Genomic DNA, 22,862 nt, shown 5'->3' on the forward strand with positions numbered 1-22,862 from the left:
AAATTGTCCCTAGTGGGTGTAGGATAGTGTTAGTGTGCGGGGATCGCTGGGTGGTGCGGACCCGGTGGGCCAAAGGGCCTGTTTCTGCGCTGTATCTCTAAATCTAAATCTAAATGACACTTCAGGTTGAGTCCCTTCCTCAGACCACATCTTCAGTCTGCAGAAGGGACCGGACTAACTTCCATGTTGTATTTTTCAATCAATTAATTAAACCGTTTAATACGTCTACACTAAGCGGTCCAGTCTCGAGATGCAAGCAGTTTATTCATGTGCATTTGGGAAAACAGCTTCAAGGCTTCTCCGGTGAGTAACTATTTCATATTTTATTTCATATATATACAGCCGGAAACAGGCCTTTTCGGCCCTCCAAGTCCGTGCCGCCCAGCGATCCCCGCACATTAACACTATCCTACACCCACTAGGGACAATTTTTATATTTACCCAGCCAATTAACCTACATACCTGTATGTGTAGGAAGGAACTGCAGATGCTGGTTTAAACCAAAGATAGACACTCAGCGGGACAGGCAGCATCCCTATTTATCATTGGGTCATCCTTAATTCATTCCCCTTCAAAGGATTGGGATGTTCATCGAATTAATTGCTCCACACCTGCTTTGTAAACAGTTTTGCCAGTTAGTGTATCTCTTCTGCATCCTGTATCCTGTTCTAAGCTAATGTGAAATGTAAATGAAATCTTTCTGCTCCTCCCTGACCATTTCTGGTCTCTGTGCCCTGTCCAGCTGAACTGACGTCATCCATAATACAAAGTGCTGGAGTAACTCAGCGGGTCAGGCAGCATCTCTGGAGAACATGGATAGGTGACGTTTCACAGAGTGCTGGAGTAACTCAGCGGGTCAGGCAGCATCTCTGGAGAACATGGATAGATGACGTTTCACAGAGTGCTGGAGTAACTCAGCGGGTCAGGCAGCATCTGTGGAGAACATGGATAGGTGACATTTTAAACAGAGTACTGGAGTAACTCAGCGGGTCAGGCAGCATCTCTGGAGAACATGGATAGGTGACGTTTCACTGAGTGCTGGAGTAACTCAGTGGGTCAGGCAGCATCTCTGGAGAACATGGATAGGTGACGTTTCACTGAGTGCTGGAGTAAGTCAGGCAGCATCTGTGGAGAACGTGGATAGGTGACAAATGTATCCAATCCTTCCTTGGAGCAAAAATATTTCCATCCTTGTAAAGCTTTTATGCAGCCTCTCCATTGCAAAACCCTGTAAGTTCACAGTTGTTGGGATTATAATGTTGTCAAATTTGGATATCCCCCTAGGAATTCAGCCTGATTATTCTTCTAGTTTAAAAGGAATACTAGCAACAACGTCAGGAGACACCTACCGCAGTCTAATGCCTCTTCAATTACTGGCCATAGATACTCATACAGTGTGGAAACAGGCCCTTCAGCCCAACTTGCTTACACCGACAAATATGCACTGGTCCCACCTGCCTGCGTTTGGCCCATATCCTTCTAAACCTATCCTATCCATGTACCTGTCTAAAATGTCTCTTAAACTTTGTGATGGTGCTTGTTTCGACTACTGTGCCTCCTCTGGCAGCTTGTTTCATATACCCACCACCCTATGAGTGAAAAATTGCCCCACAGGTTCCTATAAAATCTTTCCCCTCTCATCTTAAACCTAGGTCCCATGGATCATAAGTCATCGGAGCATAATTGGGCCATTTGACCCATCGAGTCTACTCTGCCATTCAATCATGGCTGATCTATCTTTCCCTCCTAACCCCATTCTCCTGCCTTCTCCCCATAACCCCGGACACCCTTTGAATCCCCGACTCTGGATAAAAGACAAAACAATACAGCAGGCAGTTCTCTTGTTTTGTCTTACAATTACATATCGTTGAGGTGCATGATCTGAGGCCTTGTTATTTACTGGTTCTCCCAATTTAGCCCAATTATTTTCCTAATCACCACATTGTTTTTTTTCTAAGCCAGCCTGCTTGCTTAATGAGAGCTGAAGGCAGACAACTCCATCGCATCTGAGAACACTCTTTTAACCCAACTGCAATCAGTTGCCCATTTAAAATGGAGAAGATTTTTTTTTTTCTGATGGCTGTGAATTTTTGAAATTCTCTATTGTTCGTTCCGAAATGTCACCCGTTCCTTCTCTCCAGAGATGCTGCCTCACCTGCTCAGTTACTTCAGGTTTTTGTGTCTATCTTCGGTGTAAACTGCAGTTCCTTCCAATGCAATAGAATGTCAGTTTAGTTTTGTTTTATTGTCACGTGTACCGAGGTACAGTGAAAAGTTTTTTTGTTGCGTGCTAGCCAGTCAGCGGATATACCACATGGCTACAATCTAGTCATCCACAGTGCACAGATGCAGCTGAAAGGGTGTGGAACTCACTGGGTCAGGCAGCATCTCTGGAGAGCATGGATAGGTGACCGTCTGAAGAAGGGTCCAGACCCGAAACGTCACCTATCCACGCTCACCAGGAATGCTGCCTGACCCGCTGAGTTACTCCAGCACCCTGTGAAACGTCACCTATCCATGTTCTCCAGAGATGCTGCCTGACCCGCTGAGTTACTCCAGCACCCTGTGAAACGTCACCTATCCACGTTCTCCCCAGATGCTGCCCGACCCGCTGAGTTACTCCAGCACCCTGTGAAACGTCACCTATCCACGTTCTCCACAGATGCTGCCCGACCCGCTGAGTTACTCCAGCACCCTGTGAAATGTCACCTATCCATGTTCTCCAGAGATGCTGCCTGACCCGCTGAGTTACTCCAGGACTTTGTGTCTTTCTTAAAGAATCAAAGTGGATAGGCACCTGAGTAACAATAAATTGCGGAGGCAAGGGCATTTTTGTCAGAACTCTTCCCTGTTCTTGTGGTGTGACCAGAAGTGTATGTTGCGGGCAAGTGAATATAGGACCATTGGGATTGCCCTGTTGTGAGCTTGCATTGACAAAGTGGGCTGAATGGCCTTCTGTAACAGAGTAAAGTACGAAAGATAATTTCTCTTCAACATTCACTTGGGTAGTTCACTCTTGAATTTGGAAGTTGTTATGTTAAAACTTTCATGAAGGGTGTTAGTTTACATTTATTACAGTGTGTGTTTGTATAGAGCATAGCCGTTGGGTAATTGTACAGTGACTGTTGCTGTGGCCTGTCCTATCAGCTGATGTTAGGCGCTGGTTTAATGTTGTTGGAACTGGGCCAACAGGGAAGGGGTACTTGATTGGCTGCCTAACTGGCTGTGTAACGAGTTTCGTATGCAGATCAGTTCCCTGTGTACATCAGCCATTTGGCCGCAGTTCAGCCAAGTGAAATAAACTCAAGTTCTCTGCCCTCTGAGTTAGCGCTCAAGTTTGCAGCAACCAGAAATTCTTGACTCTCAATCAAGATGAAGAAAGCTTACAAGTAAGTGCGGAGATTGTGAAAAACAGTTAAATGTAGTTTCAAGAAATGAAAAGGGTTTGTTATTCCTAATACAGAAGGATGTGGGTTGTGGCTGCCTGTGTATCTATGTCTGGCTGCGTGAGTCTCCTTGTGATCGTGCAGATTCTAGTTGCTATTTAACTGTGTTCCAAATCTAGTATTAAAGCAATGTGCTTAAGTAAGACATGCCCAAAAAGTTAATTTGCAAGTTGAATCAGAAGTAAAAGGCAGGCATCTGCAATGCTAGCATTTACTTTGTGAGGACTAAAATATAAAAACCGGAATGTAGTGCTGAGGCTTTATAACATGCTGGTCAGACTGCATTTGGAGGAGTGTGAGCAGTTTTGGACCCCATATCTGAGGAAGGATGTACTGGTGTTGAAGAGGGTCCAGAGGAGGTTTACGAGAATGAGTAGGTTAACATACGATGAGCGTTTGATAGCACTGGGCCTGTACTCGCTGGAGTTTAGAAAGATGAGTGGGGACATCATTGAAAGTTACCGAACACTGAAAGGTTTGGATAGAGTGGATGTGGAGAGGGTGTTTCCACCAGTGGGAGAGTCCAGGACTAGACGCCATAGTCTCAGCATAAAAGGACGCACCTTTAGAATGGGGACGAGGAGGAATTTCTTTAATCGGAGAATGGTGAACCTGTGGAATTCATCGCCACAGACGGCTGTGGAGGCAAAGTCGATGGATATTTTTAAGGTGGAGGTAGATAGATTCTTGATTACTAAGGGTGTCAGCTGTTATGGGGAGAAGGCAGGAGAATGAGATTGAGAGGGAAAGATAGGTCAGCCATAATTGAATGACGGAGTAGACTTGATGGGCCGAATGGTCTAATTCTGCCCCTATCACTTATGAACTAAATAGTGCTAGTGTATAGGTGATCGGTGTGGGCCGAAGGGCCTGTTCCATAATAATAATATATTCCTTTATTCGTCCCACACCGGGGAAATTTACAGTGTTACAGCAGCAAAGTGGATAGCAAGAGATCATTCATTATAAATAAAAGATACATAAATTGTCATCAGTTTTCTGTGTGTTCTTAGCTGTTATTGTTGACTGGTCTGCTGGGAGCAGTGCTGGTTGTGCAGTCTCACAGCAGCGGGAAGGAAGGACCTCCTATATCTCTCCTTCACGCACTTGGGGTGAAGGAGTCTGTCACTGAAGGAGCTACTCAGTGCAGTGACAGTGTCCTGCATGGGGTGGGAGTCATTGCCCAGCAGCGATGTTAGCTTTGCCATCATCCTCCTCTCTCCCACCGCCTGCACTGAGTCGAGGGGGCAACCCAGGAGAGAGCTGGGCTTCCTGGCCAGCTTGTCGAGGCTCTTCCCCTCCGCCGCTGAGATGCTGCTGCTCCAGCATGCTGTATCTTTAAAACTAAACTACGTAGATCATAATATTCATGCCTGGTCTGTCTTGGAACAATGCTGAGTCCATCCAAGATCGACACAGAGTGCTGGAGTAACTCAGCGGGCCAGGCAACATTTCTGCAGAAATGCTGAGTTAATCCAATTGCCCCACACTTTCCCCTTATCGGAAAAAGTTTATACAATATTTGTCCAATTTTCCCTTGATGGGTTGTCTCTGCCTCAACAATAACAACTTGCAATTCCTGCTGAAATTGTTTTCTACCTGAAGCATTAAAGTTTGCTCACATGCACACTTGATATTAGGGTTGGCCAACTTCCTCACTCCCAAATAAGGATGACATCACCACCCCACGTGACCTCGCCCAGACAGCAGCCACGTGCTCCCGCTCCACCAATGGCGGCCGCCATTGGTGGAGCGGGAGCACGTGGGCCGCTGGCTGGGCGTGGGGCGCGGGGCAGTGACGTCACCCTTTGTCCCTTATTTGGGAGTGAGGAAGTTGGCAACCCTACAAATACGGGACAAGGGCTGTCCCGTATGGTCCCAAACTTATTTAGCCCAAAATACGGGATGTCCCGGCTAATACGGGACAGTTGGCAACCCTACTTGATATCAAGATGTGTTTTGTCTGGCTGTCTCTTAATTGTTCCCTGTTCTTCTTGCAGCAAACCCAAGGAATCTGTCTTCAGTGCAGGTCAGTAATACTTTTACATCCTCACAAGAGCAACACTTCAAATGTGAGCGAGACCCTTGACTCTTGTCCTGTTGTTCAATAAGTTAATCGCTGGTCGAGTGGAAAATGTCTTGTGTGATTTTTATGGCCCTCGATTCCCCTGTCATCCAAATATCTGTTTCAGTTTATTGTCACGTGTACCGAGGTACAGTGAAAAGCTTCTGTTGCGTGCTAACCGGCCAGCGGAAAGACAATACATGATTACAATCGAGCCATTCACAGTGTACAGATACATGATGAGGGAATATCGTTTAGTGCAAGATAAAAAACAGTAAAGTCCGATCAAAGATAGTCCGAGTGCTTCCAATGAAGTGGAGAGCAGCTCGTCACTGCTCTCTGGTTGTGGTAGGATGATTCAGCTGCCTGATCACAGCTGGGAAGAAATTGTCCGTGAATCTGGAGGTGTGCTTTTTCACACTTCTCATAAGGACATAAGGTCTTCTATACCTTTTGCCTGATGGGAGAAGGGAGAAGAGGGAGTGGCCGGGGTGTGAATCATCCTTGATTATGCTGCTGGCCTTGCCGAGGTATAAATGGAGTAAATGGAATGGAGGTTGCTTTGTGTGATGGTCTGGGCTGGTAAATGTAAAAAGTGTCCCTAGTGGGTATAGGATAGTGTCAATGTGCAGGGATCGCTGGTCGGCGCGGTCCCGGTGGGCCGAAAGGGCCTGTTTCCGCGCTGTATCTCTAAACTAAATTTTCTGGATTGGAGGAGGTAGAACTACCTTAACTGTTCTTTTGAGGAGCTATTACAAGTTCAGTGTGTGGAGTGGTTTTCTTCCATGATACAGTATATGAAAATATTTATAAATATTACAGTAGATGGACATTTAATGGGTAAGTTGTCAATCGGAAGTCTATTAAGTCCATTAATAAGTGAAACGTGCAAACATTAAAGCAAGGTTCTTCTCTGTGGTTGCTCCCAGATACATTAGCCATTCTCTAGAGACCTCTACTCCATCCCCTTTTGCACCAGTCCCTCTTTCCCCTCACCAGAGAAAGATTCCTTTCATTGTTAAAGCTTTTCAGAATTTGCAAAACCTCTTACTAAATTCCCCTGTGGCCTCCTGGAAAGGTTGATGACTGCTTTTAGTGAGAGACTTTACAGAATAGAGAATTGATTGCAAGTGCCACAACAACTGAGTGCTGCCAGACTAAACTTTTAGGGCCTACTTTACTGCAGATCCTTCATGGCTTCCGGCATGATTAGGGTTCCGTATTAGCCGGGACATCCCGTATTTTGGGCTAAATTAGTTTGTCCCGTGCGGGACCGCCCTTGTCCCGTATTAGTAGGGTTGCCAACTTCCTCACTCCCAAGTACGGGACAAAGGGTGACGTCACCGCCCCACGCCCCACGTAACCTGTCCCAGCCAGCGGCCACGTGCTAAGCAATCCGCCTCCCAGCCCGGGCGGCCGCCATTGTTGGAGCGGGAGCACGTGGCCGCTGGCTGGGTGGGGGCGCGGGGCGGTGACGTCACCTTGTCCCATATTTGGGAGTGAGGAAGTTGGCAACCCTAGGCGTGATTATACAATTTATTATAAGCGGAGTTACAAAGCCTGAGTGGGCACTTTCTTTAGAGGCGTAGAGACACTCAGCAGGGAACCAAACACAGATAGTCCACCTCTTCCACAGCCAACAGTGGATCATTGGGGCTTCCACATTTCCTGAGTCATTGCTGCCGGCTTGGATTTGTTCTCTACCTTACCATACCTACCTTGACTCTTAGTCTGAAGAAGGGTCTTGACCCGAAACATCATCTATTCCTTTTCTCTTAGTCTGAAGAAGGGTCTTGACCCGAAACGTCATCTATTCCTTTTCTCCTGAGATGTTCCCTGACCCTTGATTCCGTTAGCCCTAGGAGCTCGATCTAACTCTCTCTTGAAAACATCCAGTGAATTGGCCTCCACTGCCTTCTGCGGTGGAGAATTCCACAGATTCACAACTCTCAACTCTCCGTTCGTTAACAGTAAATGAATGGACCTTGGACTCAAATATTTAGAAGCAAAGTTTTATGGATGTACAGCATCTAGAAGGTGGTGTATCAATGTGGGGCAACTCCTCGCCCTGGCTCAATGGGGCTTGCAATCAAACTAGCTGCAATCTCCAGTGATAACTTCCACTGCATGGCAGCCAACACCAACACTATGGGGGAGGACCACAGTCTAGGGTCCTTCTGCTGCTACATGTTGGGGACAGGATGTGGTGGAGACATCCCTCAAATGAGAAAAGGGATATCAGGGTGTCGGGAGTTTAGTTTAGTGTAGAGGTACGACGCGGAAACAGGCCCTTTCGGCCCACCGGGTCCGCGCCGACCAGCGATCCCCGAACATTAACACTATCCTATACCCCTTTGGAGTGTGGGAGGAAACTGAAGTTCTCGGAGAAAACCCGCGCAGGTCAGGGGGAGAACGTACAAACTCGGTACAGACAGCACCCGTAGTCGGGATCGAACCCGGGTCTCCGGCGCTGCATTCGCTGAAAGACAGCAACGCCACCATGCTGCCCTAATAACGGGGAGAAGGCAGGAGAATGGAGTCGCGAGGAAAGATAGATCCACCTTGATTGAAAGGGGTGGGCAGGGGTTGTTTATACTTGGGACCCGACTTGGTCCATGTCTCTCACTTGCGCCTATTGTCTTGTGCCTTGCAGACGATGGCTACGTAAGGATGTTTCTCCGCGGGCGGCCCATCACGATGCACATGCCCCAAGCCCTGATGGGATCCTACAAGCTCCAGGCCACAAGTGAATTACCGGCCCACAAGCTGAAGATGGAATGGGTGTATCCTCCACAGTCCCATTCACAAACCTTCCTCTCTGCATTTGACCCCATGATGCATGACTGGAGAGTGATTTGTTATTAACTTTATTTCCCCCCCAACCACTGTTTGAACAGGTTCCTGAATTTAGCAGCAGAGTGTACATGGCTATTATATCCTACAATTAATAGTCAGTGTTGCCTCCACATGTGACGGGCATCTCCACTCTTTGTGTACAGACAACACCTGTGGTCTGGAATAAAAACATGGAACAATAGGTGCAGGAGGAGGCCATTCAGCACCTCGAGCCAGCACCGTCATTCAATATGATCATGACTGATCATCTGAAATCAGTGCCCCGTTCCTGCTTTCTCCCCATATCCCTTGATTCCTTTGGACGTAAGAGCTAAACCTAACTCTTGAAAACATCCAGTGAATTGGCCTTCGCTGCCTTCTGTGGCAGATTAAACCCAGGTCACTTGAGTTGTGAGGCTCTGCTGGGATATCTGGACTACCCTGTTTGATGCGGAAACCTTTTTGATGCTCTCATTCACTGTTTGTGTTCAGTTTTGGTCACTGTGCTAACGGAAGGATGTCATTAAACTAGAAAGATTGCAGAGAAGGTTTACGAGGATGTTGGCAGGATTCAAGGGTCTGAGCTATAGGGAAAGTTTGGATACTCTCGGTCTTTATTCCTTGGAGCATAGAAGGCCGAGAGGTGATCGTATAGAGGTGAATGAAATCGTGAGAGGAAGATATAAGTTGAATGTACAGTCTTTTATCCCGCGTGGGCGAATCAAGAACTAGAAGGGCATAGGTTTAATGAGAGAGGGGCTAAGATTTAATAGGAACCCGAGGGGCAAAATTTTCACTGAGGGAGCTGGGTATATGCAACGACCTTCCAGAGGAGTTAGTTGACCCAGGTTTGATAATAAAATTTAAAAGACAATTGGACAGGTACATGGATAGGAAACGTTTAGAGGGATATATGGGCCACGTGCGGGCAGGTGGGACTAGTTTCGATGGGGCACCTTGGTCAGTAGCGTTGCCAACTTCCTCACTCCCAAATAAGGGACAAAGGGTGACTTCACCGCCCCACGTGACCGCACCCAGCCAGCGGCCACGAGCTCCCACTCCACCAATGGCGGCCGCCAGGGCCGGGAGGCGGGTTGCGTAGCACTTGGCCGCTGGCTGGGTGAGGTCACTTGGGGCGCGGGGCAATTACGTCACCCTTTGCCCCGTCCTTGGGAGTGAGGAAGTTGGCAACCCTACTAATACAGGACAAGGGCGGTCCCGTACGGGGCAAACTAATTTAGCCCAAAATACGGGATGTCCCGGCTACTAAGGGACAGTTGGCAACCCTATTGGTCTGCAAGGGTGAGTTGGGCTGAATGGCCTGGTGCAGTTCTGGATGACTGAACAAAGAACATAGTACAGATAGAGTTAGAGTCCATGCTGCCTAGCTTGAATTAACAGATAGATGGAAAGGAAAATAAGCAAAGTACTCATTTGTGACCTTTTTACTGAAACTATTTTGTGTTTTTACGGGATGTTGTGAGACTGACTGCCCATAGAGTACCAGTTAAAGTGTCAGTTGTGCTTTCAGTAACTGGGTGTTGCCCTGTGATCACCATCAGTCTTTGCTTGGCCTTAATCAGCCCCTCAGGTATGGATATCGTGGGCGAGACTGCCGCTCCAACCTCTATCTTCTGCCGACAGGAGAGATCGTTTACTTCATTGCATCGGTTGTGGTGTTGTACAACGTTGAGGAACAGCTACAACGTCACTACCTTGGGCACAACGATGACGTGAAGTGGTGAGTAGCCCCTCAATCCCCAGGCTGTGCCTTTCACTGTCATAAGGCCCCGGGCGCTCCGGTTTCCTCCCACAATTCAAAGATGTACAGGTTTGTAGGTTAATTGGCTTCCATAAATGATAAATTGTCCCTAGTGTGCAGGACAGTGCTAGTGTACGGGATGATCGCTGATCGGCGTGAACTCAGTGGGCCGAAAAGCCTGTTTCCGCGCTGTATCTCGGTACTAAAGTCTAAATCAGATTCCTAGTTTCCAGTGTACAGCAAGACCCTTATTTGTGGTCCTTCCACAGTTGCTTGGTGTTGGGCTGCACAGAGCTTCAGTGCATCCCTCAGCACAAACTCTTGAGCCACAGAAGTGCAGGAAATCAATTCACTCCTCAATATTTAGAATCATAGAGTGACACAGTGTGGAAACAGGCCCTGCAGCCCATCTTGCCCACACCGGCCAACATGTCCCAGCCTCACTAGTCCCACCTCCCTATGTTTGGCCCATATCCCTCCAAACCTGTCCTATCCATGTACCTGTCTAACTGTTTCTTAAACGTTGGGATAGTCCCAGCCTCAGCTACCTTCTCTGGCAGCTTGTTCCATACACCCACCACCCTCTGTGTGAAAAGGTTACCCCTCAGATTCCTATTAAATCTTTTCCCCTTCATCATAAACCTATGTCCTCTGGCCCTCCATCTACTCTCGGCAAGAGACTCTGTGCGTCTACCCAATCTATTCCTCATGATTTTATACACCTCTATAATAAGATCACCCCTCATCCTCCTGAGCTCCAAAGAATAGTGTCCCAGCCTGCTCAACCTCTCCCAATAGCTCAGACCCTCTAGCCCTGGTGACATCCTCGTAAATCGTCTCTGGACCCTTTCCCAGCCTTGCACTGGAAGACCACCTAGTTTCAGGCAGACCAAAGTGCGTTGAAGTATGAACAGATGCCTTGATCCTGGGTCTATTTTTGAAGTGAGAGCAAGAAGCCAGATAATGACTCGCCTTCCTCTTCCTGGTCTGTGTTCTCAGCCTTGCGGTACATCCTGATAGAGTCACCATGGCAACCGGGCAGGTGACAGGAACCACAAAAGACGGAAAGGTATGATGTACATTCAAATTCTGACTTAAATCAGTCAAACGCAGAATTTAAAAAAAAAAAAAATGTTTTGCCTTCTCCCATTCCCTGCCGAAAGCCACAGACCTTCATTTGGTATTTATTCACAAAATGCTGGAGTAACTCAGCAGGTCAGGCAGCATCTCAGGAGAGAAGGAATGGGCGACGTTTCGTGTCGAGACCCTTCTTCTGCTTGACCTTCATTTGGTTGTTGGTTTCCTGCAGAAAGAATGGTCAGTAAAAATAAGCTGGTGGTCTCAGTGTGGTGAGGTCTGGTCGGGTGGGTGGACAGGACACAGTCGGGTGGGTGGACAGGACACAGTCTGTGGGGGTAGATGGCCTGAATTCCCCTTTCTCTGCTGTGGGTTAATTCAGTCATGAGGCGAATAGATGGTGTCATCTTAGTTCATTGTAGTTTATTATACAGAAGTACTGTTACTATAGTGATTATATAACTACTAATTGTGTTATTGTTGTTTAGTTTAGAGATACAGTGTGGAAACAGGCCCTTGGGTCCGTGAATCCCACCGACCAATGATCACCCCGTACACTAGCTCTGTCCTGCACACGAGGGACAAGTTACAGTTTTATTTAAGCCAATTAACACGACAAACACCATCCACTAGGCAGACACACAATGCTGGAGTAACTCAGTGGGTCAGGCAGCATCTCGGGAGAGAAGGAATGGGTGACGTTTCAATAGACAATAGGTGCAGGAGGAGGCCATTCGGCCCTTCGAGCCAGCACCACCATTCAATGTGATCATGGCTGATCATTCTCAATCAGTACCCCGTTCCTGCCTTCTCCCCATACCCCCTTCTTCAGACTGAAGCATGGTGAAGGCCATAACAAAACATGGCCGGCAACAGATGACCTCAGGAAGGGTGGAGCCCACAATGGCCCATTGTTGGCAAGGGAAGATGTGCTAATGACAGGGAAACAAGAATGCGAACATTGGAACTAGTGGGATGATTAGGATGGGGGAGAGGAAGAGTTGGGTGGGGGGGAGGAAGAAATACAGGAGTTACTTGAAGTTAGAGAAGTCAATATCCATTCTGCTGGGGTGTAAGCTGCCCAAGTGAAATATGAGGTGCTGTTCCTCCAATTTGTGGAGGAGGCCCAGGACAGAATGGTCAGTGTGGGAATGGGAGGGGGAGGTAAAATGTTTGGCAACAAGGAGATTGTGTAGGCAAATGTGGACTGAATGTGAGTGTTTAGGAAGGAATTGCAGATGCTGGTTTCCACCAAAGATAGACGCACAGTGCTGGAGTAACTCAGCGGGGCAGGCAACATCTCTGGAGAAAAGGAATGTCCATTCCTTCTCTCCTGAGATACTAGCGGGTGGCTCCGTGGGAGCTGAGATTCCCCCCCCTCCCTCCGATACAGGAGCTTGATCGCCCCGGTGTGGAGGGCCCAAACGCCGCCGGCTACGGGAGTAAGATCGTCCTGTCAATGGAAGGCTCAAGGCCCCGGGAGAACAAAGAATGGAAGAAGATTGAACTTGTTTTCGCCTTCCATCACAGTGAGGAATGTGGAGGAGTCACTGTGGTGGATGTTTCTGCTAAAATGTATTTTGTGTGTTCTGTTGCTTTTTATTGGTATGACTGTATGGCAAATGAAATTCCTCGTATGTTACAAAACATACTTGACTAATAAAGTATGATTATTAATTTGTGCCCATCCATTGAGCGTAAGTGTTCTTCTCCTGTATAGTGTCAACGGTTTAAAGAATGTTTTTCTTTCCCCGTCTCTCAGCAACTCCCACCTCACGTGCGAGTCTGGGACTCGGTCAGCCTTAACACTCTGCACGTGATTGGGTCTGGCTTCTTCGACCGAGGCATTTCTTGCGTATCCTTCTCCAAATCGGTGAGTTCTTTATTATTCTTTCAAAGTTTGCCGACTGGAACAATGTACGAGGAATTTTTCAAAACGTAGGAACTGCAAATGCAGGAACTGCAGATGCAGGAACTGGTTTACCATGAGAAGACACAAAATATTGGAGTAGCTCAAGAGGTCAGGCAGCATCCCTGGTGGTGCAGCGGTAGAGTTGCTGCCTTACAGCGAATGCAGCGCTGGAGACCCAAGTTCGATCCCGACTAAGGGTGCTGTCTGTATGGAGTTTGTACGTTCGCACTGTGACCGCGTGGGTTTTCTTTGAGATCTTTGGTTTCCTCCCACACTCCAAAGACGTACAGGTTTGTAGGTCAATTGGCTTGGTGTATGTGTAAATTGTCCTTAATGTGTGTAGGATAGTGTTAATGTGTGGGGATCGCTGGTCGGCGCAGACCGGTGGGTCGAAGGGCCTGTTTCAGCACTGTATCACTAAACTAAAGGTGGATAGGTGACATTTCAGGTCGGGACCCTTCTTCAGATAGGCAGTCTGATGTAGGGTCCGGATGTGAAACGTCACCTGTCCATGTTCTCCACAGATGCTGCCTGACCCGCTGAGTTACTCCAGCACTCTGTGAAACGTCACCTATCCATGTTCTCCACAGATGCTGCCTGACTCGCTGAGTTACTCCAGCACTCTGTGAAACGTCACCTGTCCACGTTCTGCAGAGATGCTGCCTGACCCCAGCATGGTTTCCATTCTTATTATTGTAAATACATTGAACTAACTTCTAAATATTTTAACCATTCTCTGTTGGACTAGTGGTAAATGGGGATGGACAATAAATGGCGGCTGGAAGCAGTGGATGAGTTATTAATTATGTTTGGTGAGCCTTGTACTCACATTTTGGTTCTCTTCATAGAATGGGGGAATGCACCTGTGTGCTGTGGATGACTCCAATGAACACGTCCTATCGGTGTGGGACTGGCAGAAAGAGGCAAAGCTGGCCGAAGTGAAGGTGAGATGAACATTGACAACGTTATATTCCATTATAATCACAGCTCACCTCTTTGTCCAGCAGCATCTTCTCCCAAATAGGAAGAAGTCCCGTTGTTTTACAGCTTGCAATTGCAAACAGTTTAAAGGATACGTTTGGGGTAAGTTTTACAGAGTGGTGATGGCCTGGCATTTAGGGTTGCCAACTGTCCCGTATTAGCCGGGACATCCCGTATTTTGGGCTAAATTAGTTTGTCCCGTACGGGACCGCCTTAGTCCCGCATTAGTAGGGTTGCCAACTCCCAAATAAGGGACAAAGTGTGACGTCACCGCCCTGCACCTCACCTGACCTCACCCAGCCAGCGGCCACATGCTCCCGCTCCACCAATGGCGGCCGCTTGGGACGGGCGGTGACGTCACCTTGTCCCGTATTTGGGAGTGAGGAAGTTGGCAACCCTAGCCCGCACAGTGTAGGCCCGGACACTGTGGTGGCAGCTGTAGGCCCAGACAGTGTAGGCCTGGGTGCCGTCTAACGGAGGTTGCATAGCAACCTGCTCCCGGCCCGGGCGGCCTCCATTGGTGGAGCGTGAGCACATGGCCGCTGGCTGGGTGAGGTCACGTTGGGCGCGGGGCGGTGACGTCACCTTTTGTCCCTTATTTGTGAGTGAGAAAGTTGGCAACCCTAGTGGCATTACCAATGTTGGTGGTGGAGAGAGATATGCTTGTGGTGTTTGAGGTTTTTAGATAGGCACATGAGTATGGAGGTACATGGATCATGTGCAGGCAGATGAGATTAGTTTACTTGGCATGATGTTCAGCATGGACATTGTGGGCCGAAGAGCCCGTTCCTGTGTTGTGCTGTTCTATATTCTGCTTGGTGTCTTTGCAAGCAGATAGCTTGTGGGGCAGTGGCTTCACACTCCACAAGCCCACTAACACCGTACTGTGTGGTGAGTCTCTGTGTGGTACCAGTATAAGGCATGTTACTAATTTATATAATTGTAAGAATTGTTTGGAGCTGGTGTCACTTAAATCGCCGGTCCTTTCGTTAGATTTTAGAGGAACATGGAAGCGTGGAACAGGCCCTTCGGCCCACCGAGTCCACGCCGACCAGCGATCACCCCGTACACTAGCACTATCCTACACATTAGGGACAATTTATAATTTTACCAAAGCCAATCAACCTACAAACCTGCACGTCTTTGGAGTGTGGGAGGAAACCGGAGCACCCGGAGAAAACCCACGCGGTCATGGGGAGAACGTACAAACTCCGTATAGACAGCACCCGCAGTCAGGATGGAACCCTAGTCTCTGGTGCGGTTAATTGGCTTCGGAAAGATTGTAAATTGTTCCTAGTGCTTAGAAAAGTGCTGGTGAACGGGTGATTGTGGTAGGCGGAGACAGTGTTACCACGCTGTAGCTCTGAACTAAACACACAGGCTTCTAATTTCCACCCAGTAAAACAACCCCTCACTCTAAAAAATGGAAGATGCTGGAAAAACACAGTTGGTCTGGGAGCATCTGTGGTAAGAGAACGAGATAACCTTCAGGTTGCAGAACCCCCATTGTACTTTTGACCAGAAACATTAACTCTCTTCTCTCCACAGATGCTGACTGACCCGCTGAGTGTTTCCAGCAATTTTATTTCAAAGATCCAGAAACTGCATATTTTTATTTTACTTCCCCTCCAATATTTCTGCTTGCCTCCTGCTGTACATTGCTGAGCAGACTGAATGGAATCTGTACAAGACAATAACTCCAGATGCTGGTACAAATCGAAGGTATTTATTCACAAAATGCTGGAGTAACTCAGCAGGTCAGGTCAGTCTGAAGAAGGATCTCGACCCGAAACGTCACCCATTCCTTCTCTCCTGAGATGCTGCCTGACCTGCTGAGTTACTCCAGCATTTTGTGAATAAATACCTTCGAATGGAATCTGTACGTTGATTTCTACCCCCTGCAGAGTGGCATGTCACACTGGTGCACTGTGGGTACTGAATTATTTGGTTTGCTAAGTTCTACTTGGTTGCCAGAAGAAAACCTTGTTGCTAACCAGCTTGTGCCAACTGCATGCGTGAGAATAATGCAATGCTTTGGATCTTGCTGAATAACCAAATGATTAATGTCTTGTGTATCTAAAGGCAAAGCTTACCAAACACAATGCACATAAATCAACGTGTGGAAATAATGAGATGACTGGTTTCCTACGAAGCCTGCTCTGTAAAATACACCATGTGAAAACTTAGTGCGATAGTTGAAAGGAATTGAATACTGCCCGAATAAGTTCATAACTTATTGGAGTCATTCGGCCCATTAAGTCTACTCCGCCATTCAATCATGGCTGATTTATCTTTCCCTCTCAACCCCGTTTACCTGCCTTCGCCCCATAACCCCGGCATTCTTAATGGAATTAACGCACAGGTTTGCAGCTAATTAAAGCTGAACTTTCATCTGAACTTTCTCTCCAGCCATAACACAATATACTGCATTCTGGTTCTTTTCACTTTGCTCTACCTGTTATACTCGTGTGTGATTTTCACTATCATTATATTTTGGATGATTTGCCTGGATATCACGCAAAATGCAAGTTTGTTTTTTCTTGTATCTTGATACGCGTGACAATAATATACCCAAACCAAATTTATTCTGTTTAGTTTATGGTAACTTGTACTGAGGTACAGTGTGAAGCTTTTTCAGTTGCGTGCGATCCATTCAGTGGAAAGACAACACACGATTACATTCATGGATCCAAAGTGTACAGATTTAAAATGAAGGGAATAATGTTTAGTGCAAGATGAAGGGAATTACGGTTACTGCAAGTCCAGTAAATGACGATTAAAGATAGTGCAAACTGAATAATGTAAACCGTGCCTCCAACGCCTTCAAGGTCGGCTGCAGGAGACACCCCGGGTCACAAGGAGTCCCCTGGGGCGAAGAGAGGGAGGTGGGTTCACGGGCTGGTCGAAGGCGATGGAGGAGGTCCTCCAGGAGCCTTGGGGTTGCCAGGACAATAGACAATAGGTGCAGGAGTAGGTCATTCGGCCCTTCAAGCCAGCACCGCCATTCACCGTGATCATGGGTGATCATGCACAATCAGTACCCCGTTCCTGCCTTCTCCCCTTATCCCCATTGGGAACTACTTCAGTAGACTGAGCGTGTGGGCAGACTGGACTTTACAGTTCACAAGAAGGATGGGTTTCGAACCCTATCGTTTGATGCACAATGGATTAGCATTCCATTGCCTTAACCTCGAGACCACCTCACTAAAACATAGCAGCTGCATGTGTAAATATGCAACAAAAATATCACGCTGTAGTTGCATGTGTGACAAATGAACCACCCTTGACCCATTGTAATCTTTTGGGTGAACATGGAGATTCCTGCTTTGTATTGATTCAGGGGGTGTGGGGACATTTTGTTCCAGTATTGAGGTCTCTCTCTGAACCTGGTTTGTTTTGTCTTTGTTGCAGTGCTCCAATGAATCCGTGCTGGCAGTGAGCTTCCACCCAACCGAAGCCAATCTCATCATCACTTGTGGAAAGTCCCATATTTTCTTTTGGACGATGGAAGGCAACACTCTGTCCAAGAGGCAGGGCATTTATGAGGTGAAGTCAATGGTTCTCCAGATCTGGAGTGGGCCCCAGGGGCGATGATCGAGAAGGTCTCTTGATTGGATTGGATGGATCCAACTGAAGCCACTCGGAGTCAGAGAGTCGCACTGTGGAAACAGGCCCTTTGGCCCAACTTGCCCATGCAGAACAACGTGACCCATCCACACTAGACCCACCTGCCTGCATTTTCCTCTTATCCCTCTAAACCTGTCCTTTCCATGAATCTGTCTAAACGTTTCTTAAAGATAGAGGCGAAATGCTGGAGTAACTCGGCGGGACAGACAGCATCTCTGGAGAGAAGGAATGGGTGACGTTTTGGATCGAGATCTTTCTTCAGACTGATCTTAAAATGTTTCTTAAGTTTTGAGATATAACCTATTAGAATGAATGAATAGGTTTATTGGCCAAGTATGTGCACATACAAGGAATGTGCCTTGGATATGCACATACTTGGTCAATAAACCTATTCATTCATTTATTCTAGTAGGTTATATCTCAAAATTTAAGAAACATTTTAAGATCTGTCTTGACCCGAAACGTCACCCATTCCTTCTCTCCAGAGATGCTGTCTGTTCTGCTGAGTTGTAGCGGTAGAGTTGCTGCCTCACAGCGCCAGAGACCCGGGTTCGATCCCGACTACGGGCGCCGTCTGTACAGAGTTTGTACGTTCTCCCCGTGTGACCTGCGTGGGTTTTCTCCGAGATCTTCGGTTTCCTCCCACACTCCAAAGACGTGCAGGTATGTAGGCTAATTGGCTTGGTAAATGTAAAAATTGTCCCTAGTGTGTGTAGGATAGTGTTAATGCGCGGGGATCGCTGGTCGGCGCGGACCCAGTTGGTGGAAAGGGCCTGTTTCTGCGCTGTATCTCTAAACTCTAAACTCTAAATCAGAGGACATTGGTTTAAGGTGAGAGGGGAAAGATTCATAGGAACCTGAGGGGCACCTTTTTCACAGAGTGGGTGGCAGGTTTATGGAACGAGCTTCAGAGGTCATAGTTAAGGCAGGTACTTTAACAACTTTTAAAATACATTTGGATCGGTACATGGATAGGATAGGTTTAGAGGTATGTGGGGCAAACACAGTCAGGTGAGACTAGTATAGATGGGGCATGCTGGTCAGCATTGGCAAGTTGGGCCGAAGGGCCTGTTTCCATGCTGCTTGACTCTGCTTCTATACTGAAAGCCATCTAACCATTAGTGGGAGTTGGAAACAAAATCTCAAGAGTTTTTAAAGGAACATTCCCCAACTAAAATTGCCGAAGGCTGTTAAAAATTGGAAGTCAACACATGGATTAATTCTTAAACAGCCGTGTCAAATTTCAGCTGTGGAATCTTCCCTCTCAAGAAGTCAACATTCAGGTTTTGAAAGTAGTTAATTTCTTGATTAAGCTATGATTGGATGCCATCACCAGGAGCCCCTGGTCAGCAGATCCTTGCTCACGGTGGTCTCGACTAGCCCACATTATATCAACGTTTGAAGACCAATGTTCTGGAAGATTCTACCTGAAAGAGTGATGGAAGGGATTTCAAAAGGTACTTAAAGTACACAAAGTGCCAGAGTAATTCAGCAGGTCAGGCAGCATCTCTGGAGAATGTGGAGAGGTGACGTTTCGAGTTGGGACCCTTCTTCTGAAGTAACTGAGTTACTCCAGAGTTCTGTGTTGTGAATGCTGCCTGACCCGCTGAGTTACGCCAGAACTCTAGGTCCTTTTATAAACCAGCACCTGCAGTTCCTTGTTCCTTTAAAAGTTACCTAGCTCGCTGCACAAAGGGGAAGTCAGATGAGACAACACAAAATGCTGGAGCAACTTAATTTGAAGAAGGCTTCCGAACCGAAATGTCACCTGTCCACGTTCTCCAGAGATGACGTCTGACCCGCTGAGTTACTTCTGCATTTTGTGTTGTGTCTTCTTCTTCTTGCGTTTGAGGCAGCAGAAGTTATGAAGCTGCTTCTGCTTCTGGTGTCTCTGTTTATTGTCGTTCGCCTGACTGAGGTCAGTTATCAAGGCTCACCAGGGGGAGGTCAACTATCTTGCACAAAGGAAAACATAGAAAATAGGTGCGGGAGTAGGCTATTCGGCCCTTCAAGCCAGCACCGCCATTCAATATGATCATGGGGGATCTTATAGAAACTTACAAAATTCTTAAGGGGTTGGACAGGCTAGATGCAGGAAGATTGTTCCCGATGTTGGGGAAGTCCAGAACAAGGGGTCACAGTTTAAGGATAAGGGGGAAGTCTTTTAGGACCGAGATGAGAACGTTTTTTTTCACACACAGAGTGGTGAATCTGTGGAATTCTCTGCCACAGAAGGTAGTTGAGTCCAGTTCGTTGGCTATATTTAAGAGGGAGTTCGATGTGGCCCTTGTGGCTAAAGGGATCAGGGGGTATGGAGAGAAGGCAGGTACGGGATACTGAGTTGGATGATCAGCCATGATCATATTGAATGGCGGTGCAGGCTCGAAGGGCCGAATGGCCTACTCCTGCACCTATTTTCTATGTCTATGTTTCTATGATCATCCAGAATCTGTACCCCGTTCCTGCTTTCTCCCCATATCCCTTGATTCCGTTAGCCCTGAGAGCTAAATCTACCTCTCTCTTGAACACATCCAGTGAATTGCCCTCCGCTTAAATGTAAATAAATGAATGATATTTGTTTGCCCTTTGCAAGAGCCGCAGTTAGCCAAACAGCCTGCAAGATTTTATAATTTAAGCCTGTGTTGTTTTTCTAAAATTGTTTCTCAGAAACAAGAAAAGCCCAAGTACGTTCTGTGTTTGGCTTTCTCGGAGAATGGGGATGTGATCACTGGCGACTCCAGCGGGAACCTGGTCATCTGGGGAAAAGGTGAGGACGTTACTGGTCATTGGTCTGTCACTTTATTATTATCCAGGAGCCCACCTTCCCATTCTGAACTTGCCAAATGTATCAGCGTTCAAAGATAGACCTGGATTTATATAAACTTAGCCCGATATAAAGTCTCAAACTGAAACGTCACCTGTTCCTTCCATCTAGAGATGCTGCCTGACCCGCTGAGTTACTCCAGCATTTTGTGTCTATCTTTGGTGTAAATCAGCATCTGCAGTTCCTTCTTCCACACTGGATTTATACCTTTTTGTGAACCCTGAATTCTCAAAGTGCTCGGCATTTCTAGAAGTGTATAGTACAGCCCAGGAACAGGCCCTTTGGCCCACAATGGTTGTGCTGATCATGATGCCAAGTTATGTAGGAAAATAACTGCAGATGCTGGTACGAATCGAAGGTATCTCAAAATGCTGGAGTAACTCAGCGGGTCAGGCAGCATCTCAGGAGAGAAGGAATGGGTGACATTTTAGGTTGAGATCCTTCTTCAGACAGATGTCAGGGGAGGGGGCGGGACAAAGATAGGATGCAGTAGGAGACAGGAAGACTGGGAGAAATGGGAAGAGGGAGGGGAAAGAGGGACAGAGGAACTATCTGAAGTTGGAGAAGTCAATGTTCATACTGCTGGGCTGTAAGCTGCCCAAGCGAAATATGAGGTGCTGTTCCTCCAATTTGCGGTGGGCCTCACTCTGACAATGGAGGAGGCCCAGGGCAGAAAGGTCAGACTGGGAGTGGGAGGGGGGTTGAAGTGCTGAGCTCAACCCGAAACGTCGAAGTCTCGACCCAAAACGTCACCCGTTCCTTCTCTCCCGAGCTGTTGCCTGACCCGCTTGAGTTACTCCAGCATTTTGTGTCCACCTTCGATTTAAACCAGCATCTGCAGTTTTTCTGCTACACTATCTATGGCGTAACTTATCTTGCTTTTGGAAGATGTAATTTGGATGTTTTCTCTAGATATCATTGTGTCACAGTTTTTGTCTACGTCACATTGTGTATCTCTCTGCTACTCGGTTCTGATCTCATCTCCGTGCGTTTTCATGCAGGAACGAACCGGATCAGTTCTGCTGTTCAGGGCGCTCACGAAGGAGGCGTCTTCAGTCTCTGTGTCTTGAACGACGGAACCCTGGTATCGGGAGGAGGGAAGGATCGGAAAGTCATCCTCTGGGATCGGCAGTACCACAAGGTTCAGGAGACAGAGGTGAATAGCAGGCTCGGCGATCGTTTCGCTGAACGCCTCCGCTCAGTCCGTCTCAACCAACCTGTTCTCCCGGTGGCTCAGCACTTCAACTCCCCCTCCCATTCCCAATCTGACCTTTCTGTCCCGGGCCTCCTCCACTGTCAGAGTGAGGCCCAGCGCAAATTGGAGGAACAGCACCACATATTTCGCTTGGGCAACTTACACCCCAGCAGTATGGACATTGACTTCTCCCACTTCAAATAGCCCTTGCTTTTCCTCTCTCTCCATCCCCTCCCCCTTCCCAGTTCCTCCACCAGTCTTCCTGTCTCCGACTACATTCTATCTTTGTCCAGCCCCCTCCCTGACATCAGTCTGAAGAAAGGTCTCGACCCGAACGTTCATCCATTCCTTCTCTCCAGAGATACTGCCTGTCCAGCTGAGTTACTCCAACATTTTGTGTCTACCTTCGAAGTGAATAGCAAATTCCGTGGAGAAATTCCCAAGGAACTGAGGATGCTGAAATCTTGCAAAGTGTTGCACGGAGCGGTGGTGCAGCGGGTAGAGCTGCTGCCTCACAGCTGGGAGCCCGACTGTAGGCTTTCCTGCCATTTCACCAAACATTTGCGCTCGGTCCCCAAAGAGCAAATGGATCTCCCGGCTGCTAACCATTTTAATTCCCCTTCCTCTTCCCACACTGACCTCTCTGTCCTGGGCCTCCTCCACTGTCAGACTGAGGTCACGCGCAAACTGAAGGAACAGCTCCTCATGTTCCGCTCGTGCAGCTTCAGTTCCCCAATTTTAGGTAACAAATGGTGGCACAGCGGTAGAGTTGCTGCCTCACAGCGCCAGAGACCCGGGTTTGATCATGACCACGGATGCTGTCTGTACGGAGTTTGTACATTCTCCCCATGACCCGCGTGGGTTTTCTTTGCGATTTTAGATTTAGATTTAGAGATACAGCACAGAAACAGGCCCTTCGGCCCATCGGGTCCGCGCCGCCCAGCGATCTCCGGTTTCTTCCCACAGTCCAAAGACATACAGGTTTGTAGGTTAATTGGCCTGGTAAAAAAACAAATGTTTAAAAATTGTACCTGGTGTGTGTAAGATGGTGTAAGTGTGAGGATCGCCGGTCGGCACAGACACTGGGCCGAAGGGCCTGTTCCGTGCTGTATCTCTAAACTAAACTTCAAAGCCCTCC

General features: G+C 47.6%; 1 protein-coding gene across 2 annotated transcripts in view; it reads left to right on the forward strand.

The window, feature by feature from the left end:
- Nucleotides 1-22,862, forward strand: part of eml2 (EMAP like 2) — a 92,849-nt gene that overhangs the window by 43,271 nt on the left and 26,716 nt on the right. For both annotated transcript variants that reach the window (XM_078431036.1, XM_078431035.1), the window contains exons 4-12: nt 5,447-5,475; nt 8,165-8,294; nt 9,938-10,087; nt 11,108-11,177; nt 12,948-13,058; nt 13,946-14,041; nt 17,490-17,624; nt 20,373-20,472; nt 21,531-21,685. In XM_078431036.1, coding sequence (XP_078287162.1) covers nt 5,447-5,475; nt 8,165-8,294; nt 9,938-10,087; nt 11,108-11,177; nt 12,948-13,058; nt 13,946-14,041; nt 17,490-17,624; nt 20,373-20,472; nt 21,531-21,685 — 976 coding nt within the window. The remainder of the gene's footprint in view (nt 1-5,446; nt 5,476-8,164; nt 8,295-9,937; nt 10,088-11,107; nt 11,178-12,947; nt 13,059-13,945; nt 14,042-17,489; nt 17,625-20,372; nt 20,473-21,530; nt 21,686-22,862) is intronic.

This window comes from Rhinoraja longicauda, chromosome 41 (genome assembly GCF_053455715.1).
Source record: "Rhinoraja longicauda isolate Sanriku21f chromosome 41, sRhiLon1.1, whole genome shotgun sequence".
NCBI classification, from domain to species: Eukaryota; Metazoa; Chordata; class Chondrichthyes; order Rajiformes; family Arhynchobatidae; genus Rhinoraja; species Rhinoraja longicauda.